At 39.0% G+C, this 13,811-nt stretch overlaps 1 protein-coding gene across 2 annotated transcripts in view; it reads left to right on the top strand.

Moving 5' to 3' along the window:
• tsen15 (TSEN15 tRNA splicing endonuclease subunit) overlaps nt 1–13,009 on the top strand; it is a 63,570-nt gene extending 50,561 nt beyond the window's left edge. Inside the window, exon 4 of one of the 2 annotated variants that reach the window (XM_072573532.1) lies at nt 12,084–13,009. In XM_072573532.1, the coding sequence (XP_072429633.1) occupies nt 12,084–12,273 (190 nt within the window). In that variant the 3' untranslated portion in view covers nt 12,274–13,009. The remainder of the gene's footprint in view (nt 1–12,083) is intronic. The other variant, XM_072573533.1, reaches the window with a different exon arrangement.
• The last annotated feature ends 802 nt before the right edge of the window (nt 13,010–13,811 follow it).

Here is a 13,811-nt window from a genome sequence, read left to right as displayed (position 1 = left end):
GTTTGTTTCCTCTCCTGCCAACCTGTTTTCTAAACATTTCAATACACTTCTCCCAATCCCATGCACTTTAATCTTGCACAATAATCTTTGACATGGGACTTTGTCAAACATTTTCTGAAAGTCCAAATATACCACATTGACTGGCTCCCCCTTGTCAACTCTACGAGTTACATTTTCATAGAATTCTAACAGATTTGTCAAGCATGATTTCCCCTTCATAAATCCACGCTAACTCGCTCTGATCCTGCCACTGCTTTCTAAATGTTCTGCTATAAATTTCTTGATAATGTTTTCAAGAATTTTCCCCACTACTGATGTTAGGCTTACTGGTCTATAATTCCCTGTTTTCTCTTTCTCTCCCTTTTTTGAATATTGGAGTAACATTAGCTACTCTCCAATCTATAGGGAGCTGTTCCAGAGTCTATAGAATCCTACAAAAAGACCACCAATGCACCCTCTATTTCTGGAACCACTCCCTTAATTATTCTGGGATGTAGCTTATCAGGCCCTGGGGACTTATCTACCTTCAATACCATCAAGTTTCCCAGCACTATTTCTCTCCTAATATTGATCTCCCTCAGTTCTTCCGCTCTCTAAATCTTGTATCTGATTTGTATCCTTTTTGGGAAGACAGAAACAAAATATGTATTCAGTTGCTCAGCCATTTCTTTGTCCTCTATTATACATTCCCCCATTTCTGCCTGTAGGGCAATTACATTTGTCTTCACTAATCTCTTTCTCTTCACACACCTGTAGAAATTCTCAGTGTCAGTCCTTACGTTCCCTATTTTTGTACTGTATTATCCCATCCTTAATCAAACCCTTGGTCCTTTGCTGAATTTTAAACTGTTCCCAATCCTCATACCTATTATTATTTTTCTTGGCCAATCTGTATGCTTCTTCCTTGGACCGGATGCTATCTTTTATTTCCTTTGTAAGCCATGGATTGGCCCTCTAACCCATTTTGCTTTTGTGCCAGACAGGAATAAACAGTTTTTGCAGATTCCCATTGCATTCCTTGAAAGCTTACCATTGCCTATCCACTGTCATCCCTCTAAGTAACTCTCCCCAATCTATCAAAACCATCTCCCACCTTATATCTTCATAGTTTCCTTTATTAAGATTCAACACCCTAATCTCTGAATCAACTACCTCACTCTCCGCTTTGATTTAAAAAAAAATTCTGTCATGTTATGGTCGCTCATCCCCAAGGGGTTTCGCACAACGAGATTGGCAAAGATTCACTTCTCATTACACAGTACCCAGTCTAAGATGGTCTGCTCTTTAGATGGTTCCTCCACATATGGGTCAAGAAAACCATCCTGTATCCTCTCCAGGAATTCGTCCTCTACGGCATTGGGCAAATCAAATTAGCCACAATCTATGTGCAAAAAATAACCCATGATCACTGATATTCCCATATCACATGCATCTCTGATTCCCTGTTTAATGCCATTCCCAACATCACCACTGCAATTTGGGGATCTATATATTTCTCACCTCTACCATACAGACTCCACATTGTCAGAGCTAATATCCTTTCTCATTAATGTGTTCATTTCAGCCAGCAATTATACTCCTCCACCTTTTTCCTTTTTTGCCTGTCCTTCCTAAATACTGAATACCTTGGGACATTCAGTCCCCATCCAGGTCACCCTGCAGTCGTGTCTCTGTAATCCCAGTTATGTCCTACCTGTTTACATCTATCTACACAATTAGTTCATCCATTTTATTGTAAATGCTCTGCACATCATGGCACAAAGCCTTGAAGCTTGTCTTTTTAATATTGTCTAGCTCCCAATATTTTTCTCAGTAACCCTGTTTGAATTTTGTCCTTGGTTTCTCTGCCTAATACGTTTCTTATTCCCTTTTCCACCTTTAGATTTTGTTCTGCTCCTTCCTTCTCTGACTCTTTACATATGCACAATTTAAACCAAAACCTTGGACACAATTTTTATTAATGAATTAAAGAAGTCTATTGCACTATATTCCTTTAAATCAGTTTTATTGTTAAGCACAATGAACACAGCACAGGAAGAGGCCCTTCGGACCACAAAGACTTACCGACACGTGATGCTATTCTGAACTAAAAGTCATTTGCCTGATTGTTGCCTGTACCATTCAATTCCAGGCCTATTTATGTAGCTGTCAAGGTGTCTCTTAAATATTACTCTTAAACATCTCCACCACCTCCTCTGACAACACATTCCAAGTACTTATCCTCTGTGTAAAAAAAAAACCTCTCTCATCTTCTTTATACTTATACCCTTTCACTTTAAACCTATGTCCCTAGTAATTGACATTTCTCCCCTGGGAAACAGACTCTGACTATCCATTCTATCTGTGTCCGTCATTGTTTTGCGAATTTCTGTCAGGTCTTCCTTATTCTTCAATGTTCAAGTGAAAACGAACAAAGTTTGTCCAATCTCTCCTCATAGCCAACTTCCTGGTAAAACTTTTGTGTGTCCTCTCCAAAGCCTCCAGCCAGAACTATACACAATATTCCAAATGTGGCGTAACTAAGGTTCTATACAGCTGCAACATCAATTGCCAATTTCTATATTCCAGGCCCTGACTGTTGAAGGCAAGCATGCCAAATGCTTTTTTGACCAGCTTATCCGCTTGTGTTGCCATATTTTTCATGTAAAGCCATATTTTCCCCCTTTTTAAACTTCTGAGAATGCAATTTGATTTGTTGGATGGGGATAAAATATCAGCTAACCATAGTGCACTAACAAGAATGATTAGTTGGTGCCTTAGATGAATGTGCTGTGCATAGTTGTATTATAAATATCCAAATCTATTAACACTTTGTCATTATGTTACAGTCTTCAAAATTTGGCATTCAGCAAAGTACATTTTACCAACCAGATTATGGAGAAGTGAGGAAGTTCTGCAAAGGAGGAATCTGTATGAATTGATTTCTAGTTGAGTTTAAGCCCCAAGTAAGAAAAAAAAAGACAGGAAACATTGGGCCACAACATTTTCCTATCAGTATCTTCTTGAACTCTCAAAAAATCAATAATTGCTACTCCTCCTTTGAGGTTCCCTATAAAATATTAATTTACTTGTGAACAAGGTTCTTGACGTTTAACACTGGCTAAAACTTCACTTGTGGGTCTCTGCCTCTCCTGCCTCCTTTAAGTCATTCCTTCAAAATTGGCTTCTTGATCAACTTTCTGATCAGTTGTTCTAGTCACCTAGTTATTCTGATAGCCAAAGAGTCATTGGAGCTGTGTTTACTGCATTTGCACATGCAGATCATGTGGAAACTTGGCACAACTGACTCTGGGAATTGCCCTAGAAATTGAGGTTTCCACTGGGCAATTCCCTGCAGCTGGAACCGTCTTAAAAAGTCCACTGAAGTTAGAGAATTTAGAAGTTTCTGACTGACTTGAGCTGAATGGTTACTGAGGAAAAGTTACAAGATTAAAAATCTACTCCAACTATTAAAATGCCTCCATCCCAATGATTCACCAGTGGTTTCCAAACTATACCCTCAAAACTGACTGAACAGCCAACTGACCCCTTCAAACTGTCTAAGCTCTCAAGCATTTATCTGACAATCTATCTAATCTTATCCACCTTGCGCCATTGTTCTTCATTATCCTGACACAATGCCCCCTTACTGCTTACTTATCTCATACACTTACCTTTTCTCAGTTATTGTGAAATTACCTTTGGGGTCTGTAGTTCCTGAACTTTGGAAGCAAGTGATATAAGAAAGGGTGCATTGTAGCCTACAATGTGGTCTTAAACGGAGTCCAGACATTGGTCCATACGTGGTGATACGTCCAGAAATGTGGAAGTGAATATATCAACATAATTGCTAAAATAAGTAATGTGTGTTACTAATGTGGCAAGAAATTGACTTGCATAGCGTTTCTTATGATATTACAGAAGACTTCCACTGCTCTCTCTGTCCCTGTGGCCATTTCCCTTTATGCTTGTCCAACATTATAGGTGCACATGGTCCTGAAGAAGGGCTTATACCCGAAACGTCGATTCTCCTTCTCCTTTGATGCTGCCTGACCTGCTGCGCTTTTCTAGCATCACATTTTTAAGCTCTGATTCCCAGCATCTGCAGTCCTCACTTTCTCCTACATGGTCCCACCATCTATATCTGCTAGAAGCCTATGACTAGACATGATTCTAACATTAACATACCAAACCAAGTTTTACTTATGCCTATCTCATTTAATGCATCATACTGGTGTTGCATTCTTAAGTGAAACACCGCTTTTCCATCTAAATTTGTTTGCACTATGCTTTAATTCTAAAGTGTTTTCCACTAACATCTGTCTAAATATGATTTATTTCCACAGATTTCAAATCTGCAGTAAATTTAAAAGCAATTGCCTTTGTCAGATATTTGCAGCTGACAGCATAAAGATAGGATGTAAACAGGGGAAGATTTATGATCAGCCAGTTTGCCTGTTTGGTTGCACAATGAGCAATCCACTTCCAAGGTTTTGGTTTTGACTTCAGAAGGTAACTCCCTCACAAAACAGATTCACAATTGGAAGTTGTGCTGTGCAGAATACAGTGAGGGTTTGTGTTCCTTTCAGTGTCCTGTTTCCAGTTGGAGGCACTGCATCCTGCATTCTTAATTGATATTTAAATCTGATTTGTGATACTGGATCAGATCGTTTTCAGGAAAGCAGTTGAAAGCTATTCATTCTTTTAACTTCTGCAAAACCATTCTGTGAATCACTACATTGTATGAGTTTTTTTAATGTTGCACTGTTTTTTTTTTCACCCTCTTTGATTGCGATCTTTATTTTGCCCAACTCTCTGAGGTTCTCTGTATAACACTGTTTAGAATTCTTAGAGCATTGTGACTATACTGAGACTGATATTTTCTCACTAACCTGTTTGTGGATATTACTATACACCTTCTGGGACTTGAACTCAGTTCTCCTGGTTCAGAGGTTGGGACCACTGCATTCACAGGACCCTCTGTTGACATCTAGTCCTTCAAAGTCATTTTACAAGTCCAGGTTTTGTTTATTTAACAGGGTTGAGTTGAAATCAATCATGCTTTTAAACCCCTCTCAGTTTTCTCTTCAAGTAAAATCTGAGGCTGTAACAATGAGACTGAGCTTATGGTGGAAGGACATCCAAGGGTGTCTGCCATTAGTTAGACTTGGTCTTGTATGGCGAAGTCTTAAATTTTTTTTTAGCAAGGCAAGCTGCTGGAAGTGGAAGCAAGGGTATCTGCACTGATGGATAGGGAAAGCAACTGAATCTCCTTCATCTGATCATGAAATGAAAGGGATATGTAAATTAGAGTGGGGAAATCCAATATCGAATTAGGTACAGAAAAGACAGGGGAAAAGGAAAATATTGGAGAAAGGATCAAGTTGGATTGATAGAATCATTTATTGTCATGTGTATTCAATATAAAATAGTGAGAAGTGTGCACTGTCACCATGCATCAGTGCCATTCACATTGACTTAAAATAAAATAAAAAATGTAAAGAAAGATAAGTTAAAGAGAGTTCCAGTCCGCTGCTATAGTTCTACTCTACACAAGCCCATGCCATGCCACCACCAGAGTACCACGGAGAAATAAAATCATGTTTAACACTTTTTTAAAAGCCCAATAATAATTAATTCCTGAAGAAATGAAACTCCATATTTGTAATAATTAATCTTCTGTGGCAGAGTTTGCCAGTATTAAACACTTACCGCATTGTTAAAAAGGTTGGATTAGATCAGCCAAGTTTCATATTTATTACAATGCTGTAGCAACGTTTTGCCAGTGCACAGCCATGATGAGCCAGACAGTGCGATGCGGTTTTATTAAGTTAATGGCAGAGTGACAAATATTAAACAGCATCTATTGGATATTTAACCTTCCATCTGCTCCCTTACCTCAGCCTGTGAGTGCCACTATATCAGCCACTATATTACTTTGATAGTAACATCTGGGGCAATATTTCTCACATGGGACCCTGAGAAAGACATTAAATTGGCTAAGGAAAAGTGTCAAAACTTTGTGAATCTTTGTGATTTAACTGTCAGTTTTTACTATCATTTTATACAAATATATGTAATACTCTGTGCCAAGCAGCTTGAATTTGGAAGGAAAAGCACTGCTTTCACTGGTATTAAAATCATTACAGTACTGTCCTTTGTTAACAATTTTCAAAGGAAAGAAATAGTTTACTTTAGCTTGGACCAGTTGGCTGTCCTCCTCTCACTCTGTGCCAATGTTCATATCTAAGCCGTAGCTATACAAGAGGAAACTATGCTATTAAAATACAGCAAACTTTTTATTAACTGATTATCTTCAGGACCAGAAATGTGCCAATTGATCAAATATTTTGGATAATCAACAGGTCCACATAATGTAAAAACATACACAAGTCATGGAAACTTAATGCAGAGATATGTACATCACTGTTATACAACAGATAATGATGCAACTTTGTCTTAAATAAAACTATTGACAGAGAGCAATCTCATTTGCACCCTCAACTGTCTATTTGGACATTGTGTAGATTGAGGAGAAATTGACTTGAAATTGAACAACTGTTGCTATTTCATGTGGCCATTCGATTGAACAAGTATATTTACATTGAGGTAAATAAAATACTATAATAATTGGACAGAATCATTAAGTAAACTTTGTGGTATTTGATCTGTTTAACCTTTGTCGGTTTATTGAGAGTGCCGGTTCATAAGGTGTCGGTTAAAGCAAAGTTTACTGTAGTAGCGGAATTACATTCCACCTCCATTTGTAATCTTGTGGCTCAGCAGCATATCTTTCACTCTAACATTACCATCAAACAGGAAACTGGCCCTGTTTTACTGGGGAATGTAAAAGAGCATGTTAGGAGCAGTACTAGGCATACATGAAACAGATGGTGAAACTACTGTTGGTGATCCAACAGAGCTTCTATCAAAGTTTCATAGCCTGAACACATAGATATCTATGTAATACTCTGTAATATATGGTGGTTGACAATTAAACAACAGGATGTTACTCAATGATGGTGCAACCCACTTTCTCCTATTTGCAGCCATTGTCAACAGAGAAATTCCCAATGAATGTTTCATACTAGATGTGATATTAAGGCAACTTTTCAATAATTGTGACATTATGGCCTCCACCTGAGCTCCCCAGAATGGGTCATCCACTCAGTACTCCTGGCTGCGAATACCTCAGCCTTGTCTGTTTTATTGATATGCTGGGCTCCTGTATCATTGAGAATGGAGATGTTCGTGGACATTTCTGACTCCAGTTGGCTGTTTAATTATCTATCCCCATTCACCACTGGGTGTATACTATCGAACTGCGGCGCTTGATTGGTTGTGGGATTGCATAGCTCTGTCCACTGCGTACTGATTACACTGTTCGCCATGCATCTAATCCTGTGTTGTAGCTTCATTAGGTTGGCATCTCATTTTATCTTTACCTGATGATGTTCATGCCATGCTTTTCTGCACTTCTCTCTGAATTAGCGTCAATCCAGTGGCTTGGTAGTAATGGCAGAGGGAGTGATATGCCAGGTCATGAGATTCCAAATTGTGGTTCAAAGCATTTTTGCTGCTGCTGGGTCACAGTGTCTCAGGGATGCCTAGTTGTGAGTTGCTAGGTATGTTCTGAATTTAGCCCACTTACTATGGTGATAATGTCACAAAATAATAGAGGACATTCTCAGTATGAAGAAAGGTCTTTGTCCTCATAAAGTATTATGTTATGGCCACTCTGACATACTGTCATGAAGAGTTGTAACTATGACAAGAAGATTGATGAGGTTTCAGTCATTCCCTTTACCATCGGGTGTAAATGCAGTCTAGCAAATACATCCTGCAGGACTTGGCCATTTCGCTCAGCAATGGTGCTACTGCACTGCTGTAGGTAATGAGCATTGAAGTTCCCTACTCAGAGTACATTCTAGACATTTGACACAAATTGTGTTCAACATGGAGGATTGTATGGAATGAATGTCCCACATGTGGTTGAAAGGAATGTTATTTAATAAAAGTTGAAAGTGTACAGGGATATAAAGTGAAATAAAGCTGAACGCTTTGAGTAGCACCTTAAATGAGGAGGGAGAACAGGAGAGAATCTCAGACCTTTGAACGTGGACAATTGAAAACATGGTGATGGTGAAACACTTGAAAATTGGGAATATTTAAAGTAGCCAGAATTGGAACAGTATGTATGTCCTAGGCAGTTGTATAACTGGGAATGGTGCTAGGATTGGGAACATTGAGGCCTTGCAATATTTTAAAAGCTTGAGTTAGACATGTAAAGGTGAGGTTCTGCGGAGCAGGGAACCCATATCAGTTGTAGAGCCCCACTCTAATGGGTGAATTTGATCTGGTATATGTTAGGATATATGTAGCAACATTTTGGCTGAATTCAAGTTTGTAGAGGAAGGAAGAGTGGATAGCAGCCTGGAAATACTCAAGTATAGATGTAGTGAAAGAATGATTGAGGAATTCATCAATAGGTACATTGAGACAGAATAGAGGAAGTGGAAGCAGGTTGTTATGCGGCGCAAAGGTTATCTCTTGGTTAAATACGATTACGCAGTTGCAAATGGACTGGTTCAGCTTCATACAGTATCAGGGTGAGTGATGGAGCCAGTGGCTAGGGAATGGGAGAGACTGCCGATGCTGTTTGACGACTCACTCTTGCATGTTGATTGTCTGCTTGCACAGATTGTTACAAAACATTCAGTTTTTCTTTGGCCATGTTCTGAGATGGGTTGGGGGGCTGGAAGCTGGTTAGGATGGGGTGGGGAGTGATTTGGAGAGATAACACTCTGTGTGATATCCCGGATTGGTTTTAAAGGGAGTTGGAGAGGAAATATCCAGTTTTTGTGGTGGGAGTAGGGGTGATGGTCGTGGGAGTAGAGGTGATGGTCGTGGGAGCGAGGAAGAGAGTGTGAGGTTAAAGCTGAAGTCATGATGCTGCAGTCACCAAATCACAGACTGGTCCAGTTGACCTTTCACTGACTCTAATTTTGTAAATTAGAGAGTGATGTCATGGGTTTGAAATTAGGAGCAATTTTGATTGTTAAAACTCCCATGATTTCAGCTCATCCTGAAACTCGGAAGTGTTTATTTTTGCTCTAGTTTGCATGGAAAGTAATGAAGGAGTTCAAATATTTCCTTTCAAAATCCTGTTGCCATTATGACCATGTTACCTCAAACTTCAATTGGCAGTTTGTTAATTTACCCTGAGTTCTGGGTGCCAATCACACTCAGGCAAGAGAAAGTCTCCTCTTCCTATAAGGCTTAGAAAGATGGCTTTCATTTTGCAGTGGCTGCAGTTTGATAGCTTAAAGTCACTTAAAATGTTGCACCAAAGCAAAATACTGGAAACCTAATAGAAAAGCTAAATACTCGAAACAGAGGGTCAACACTTCAGGCCTGTGATCTTCCCTTCCGTTGTTGCTGGAAGATCAAGAGATAAGCAGCTACCAGGGAAAGAAGACCGGTAAGGTTGAAGATGGGAATGAAATACGAAGCAATATGTCGGTAATGAACTAGAAATTAGGCCATGGGAATGGTCATACCATGGCAGCAGTAGTTGCTGACCTGAAGTTAGCAAAACAGACTGCTAACGAGATTGAGAGAATTCTTTCCATTTAAACCTATATTCTACCTGAAAAGGTGTACTTGACCAGACTCTTATTGCATCATCCATTATTGAACCCTCACTTTGTGATGATCAAAGGCCACTTCTTTGTATAGTACAATGCCACATCATTATTTCGATGTGTCTCTTTCATCACCTGGATTATAATTAGATTTTCAAATGGCTTTCGATCAGGTATTATGTAATGACCTGTTAAGTAAGCTCAGAGTGATATGGGGTGACCTATCCAATATTACCGAGAGAGTTTGATACAACAGAAAGCTTTTCCATGTGTGGGAGAACTAAACTGGGACCAGCAAATATAAACCAATAAGTAACTCAGGGGCACTGTTCCCTGAAGGTCTGTGCATGATAGGATCCCTACAGTGTGAGAGCAGGCCATTAGGCCTATTGAGTCCACAACACTTTTCCAAAGAGCATCCTATCCCTCTAACTGTGCATTTCTGATAGCTAATCCACCTAGCCTTTACATTATGGGCAGTTTAGCCTGCTCAATCAACCTAACCTGCACATGTCTGGACTTTGGGAGGAAACTGGAGCACCCGCAGGAAACCCACGCAGACACAGGGAGAATGTGCAAACTCCACACGGACAGTGGCCAGAGGCTGGAACTGAACCAAGCGCTGTGAGGCAGCAGTGCTAACCGCTGGGCCGTCCCGATGGTGATCAGCATGCTGATGGTGTTTGCAGCATTGGCTTCCGGTTCTGCTGTGAGCACCACTACACACCTCCAGAGGTCTGTTCAGAAGGAAACTCAACTCAGCAGGAATGCTACTCTGGAGTAATGTGCTCACTCAGGCAATGGTGAGATACTGAACTTGCTACAGTAAGGTGTAGTTGAGGTTACTATAATTTATGCTTTCAGTTACAGGTTATACAAGAACTTGAGGTAGCAAAGTGTTGCATTAATATGCTAATAAATTGAGGTGAATATGGGTAGAAGGAGGTTTATGTGGAGCATAAAAACTACCATGGTCCAGTTAGACTGAATGGTCTATTTTTGTGCTGTAATTTCTCTACCACTTCAAAGCTTGTGCTCACCTAATTTTGGGCCAATACCAATTGCAGCAGATGGACATTTACATGTCAAAAGATGCTAATATTTGATATCAAATTGGATGATACATTTCATAACTGAGCAGCCATCTGGTTCCTGTGCATCGTATTTTAATGGCAGGCATTCTGGGCTAATCATTCATGCAGTTCAGTACCGATTACTGTAACTGTAAGGTCTTTTTAAACACAAAACGTGACGACAGTGAGTCTGTTGAGTGCTCCAAGAAAATAAATCTTTGTATGTTTCTAAAAAAAGCTTGTCCCTTCTTTTGGGAGTCAGGGCAAAAAGAAACCAAACATTCTATCAAAATTAAAACGTGGTCAAGAGGAGATAGATTTTGAGGACAGTCTTGTAGATGGAATTGAAGGATTTGCAAGAAGGAGTTACCCATGTGACCTGGAAGAGATTTTGATTAATGTTAAGTTGTTATTGAAGATAACTTCAGTATACAAAAGGATTAAATCTGAAAAGCACAGATCAGAGCAATGCATCGGAAATATTGGTAAAGAATCAATTCCCTTAACTGTGCATTCCCGCACTGAATCGGTGGGTGTTGTCCAGCACAGTATTTCAGCCTTTACTGTCTGAACTTTTAATTCATAGGATCCTAGCTAAATAGTGGCTACCATAGCTCTGTACCCAGAATACCGATTTACATTCAAAGTTCAGAATTTGACTGACAGCTTGGCAAGCCATTCACAATACAGAGAGCTGGGGAGAGTTGATTAATCATATTGCTTTCTGTCTTAAATATGTACTTTGACTCTTTCATTCTCACTTCCTCTTTTTCTCTCTCATGAACGGAATGAGAAATGGGTATCTTATGCTCCAAAGTTAGGGCTCACCAGTTTATATTATTGACTTATGAAATGAGTTAGATGCAGATTAACGAGCAAAGTTTGAATCTCAGGACAAAAGCTGTATTCTGTTCACATAAAGAGAGCCAAAAAATGGTTTTACTTTACAGCTGGCACCATCTCTGAACAATAGACAAAGTCACTTGACAAGCAAGATCAGAAAGTCTAGAGGCCATATATTTAATGATAGATTTTCAGTTTTGCATATCTACCATTTTATAAGTTATTTGTCACAAATGCCTTTCCAATGTCATGTCCATGGACTCTTACATAGTGCTGCACAATCAGGCCTTAGCAAGAAATGTAAGTTGGTTTTCCTTCTTTGAAACCACTGAACGTTTCTTCAACCTAGGCTGAAATGTATTTTATTCATTTTAAACTGAATAATCAATTCATGTTTATTTAATTTTAGTTTATGAAAAATATATGCATCTAGACAGTCGTACCTTTGAGGGTCAAACACAATTCCTTTAAAAATCTAAGCTTAGGTAATTCCGTGCAATCATAAAAACCGTAACCATTGACGATTATTAATTTTTGTTTGTAGGATTCGACAAATTATGGAGTGTGTCTGTGACCAAAGTAAAAAGGAATTCACGCTGGCCATTGTTGACTCAGATTCTACAGTAGTGTATTATCAATTTACAAATGGCTTTGTTATACCAGACCCTCCGGACAGTGTTGAAGAGGTGGACAGCAGACAGAGCAGAAAGAGACAGAAGAAGTTTCGGAGATGACTACCGTTCATCGTCAATGCTAAAACTGTTGTGGATTTTTTTTTCCCCTGTGGAGAATAATGAGTTAAATATCTGCAAACCAAAAACTCAACTATATTGTATCAGTTGACTGTATTTATGTTTTGTATTTACATGTGTCTCATGTCTTGCTTGTTGCTTTCACTATGATGATAGAATTCTGTAATGGCCATTACAGTCTTAAGTTTAGTTCTATATATAAGTTGCAAGAGAATGACAGGTCTGACATACTATAGTAGTGTTGACATATATATTTAAAATATGTTTGAATTAAACTTGAAATAAATGCAATTTTTAGATTTTTCCTTTTTTATTGCTATGCTTATGTGTTGCCTTTTCTCTGCCTAGAGAAATTCCATGCATGCCTCCTTGAGCCATGTTGGAAGAACTTTCTGCTTTTGCTCCCGCTGATGACCTCAGGCTGACTTTCAAAGAGGCTAGATGTTATATCATAAATCTGCAGCATCTGAAAAAAATAAAGCTGCTGAAAGGACATAAATGCAGTTCTGGTAAAGTTGAGTTTTCCTTTCTGATGTAACGTCCTGTGCATGGATTTGTGCTTCATCACGTTCACTAAACCATCTGATTAGGGATGATAAATCAGTGTGGATGTAATTTCAATCTGTATTGCCTTAATCTATCACAATCTTAAACAGATTGAGTTAAGAACAAGTGCTCCGAAAGCTAGTGCTTCCAAATTAAATCTGTTGGACTATAACCTGATGTTGTGTGATTTTTGACCTCCATTAAAACTAGCTCGGATTTTGAGCACTAAGACAAGCTGCTATGCCATTCAAAAGAAAAACAGGATTGCTTTTGTTTGTGATTGGGTTAAATGATGTCAAAAGAAGCTATCCTCCTCCTAGTCATTCTTGTTTAGGATAAATGGATTGTGAAACAGGAGAATAAAGGAGAGGAAATAAAATACACAAAGACTATAAGGACTTGGATTATGTGTAATGCCTTCTAAAAGACCGGGCTTGGATGTGCTTCTCTTAAATGGAACAGGTGTGATTTTTTTTTAACAGGAGGACAACATTGATTTTGTGGCCTTTAATTCGAAACTATTTCTTTTCCATGAGACGTTATAACAATTTGATCATATTTCTCACATTAGTTCAGCAAGGGTTTCAATGTTGCTGTCAGGAGATTGCCATATTCCACAGACTTTACAAACTTACAGTTTTAATACAGAATCTAACGTTAGTGGAAGCATGTAAACATCACCCAACAATGTTGACCTGCTGTGAATCTAGATTTTAAGACCCACACCTTCCGAATAGTTGAAGACCAGATTATTTGCTTGTTCCAACAGAACAATGACTGGTAATTGTTCAGAGGTTGAGACAAAGAGTTGGAGAACATGGAGGGATCACGTACGTGAATGGTTAGCCAGAAAATATTAGAGCAGAAAGGCCAGGTATTGAAGTTGGAACCCTATCCCCAATACCTCACACTGACTCCACTGTGCACTGCTGACAACATCTCTTCCCCACAGACACCCAATACCCTCCTCAAAA

The sequence above is a fragment of the Chiloscyllium punctatum genome, chromosome 7, assembly GCF_047496795.1.
Source record: "Chiloscyllium punctatum isolate Juve2018m chromosome 7, sChiPun1.3, whole genome shotgun sequence".
Classification (NCBI taxonomy): Eukaryota; Metazoa; Chordata; class Chondrichthyes; order Orectolobiformes; family Hemiscylliidae; genus Chiloscyllium; species Chiloscyllium punctatum.
The sequence above is the reverse complement of the archived record's forward strand: the minus strand, read 5'-3'. Positions and strand labels throughout refer to the sequence as shown.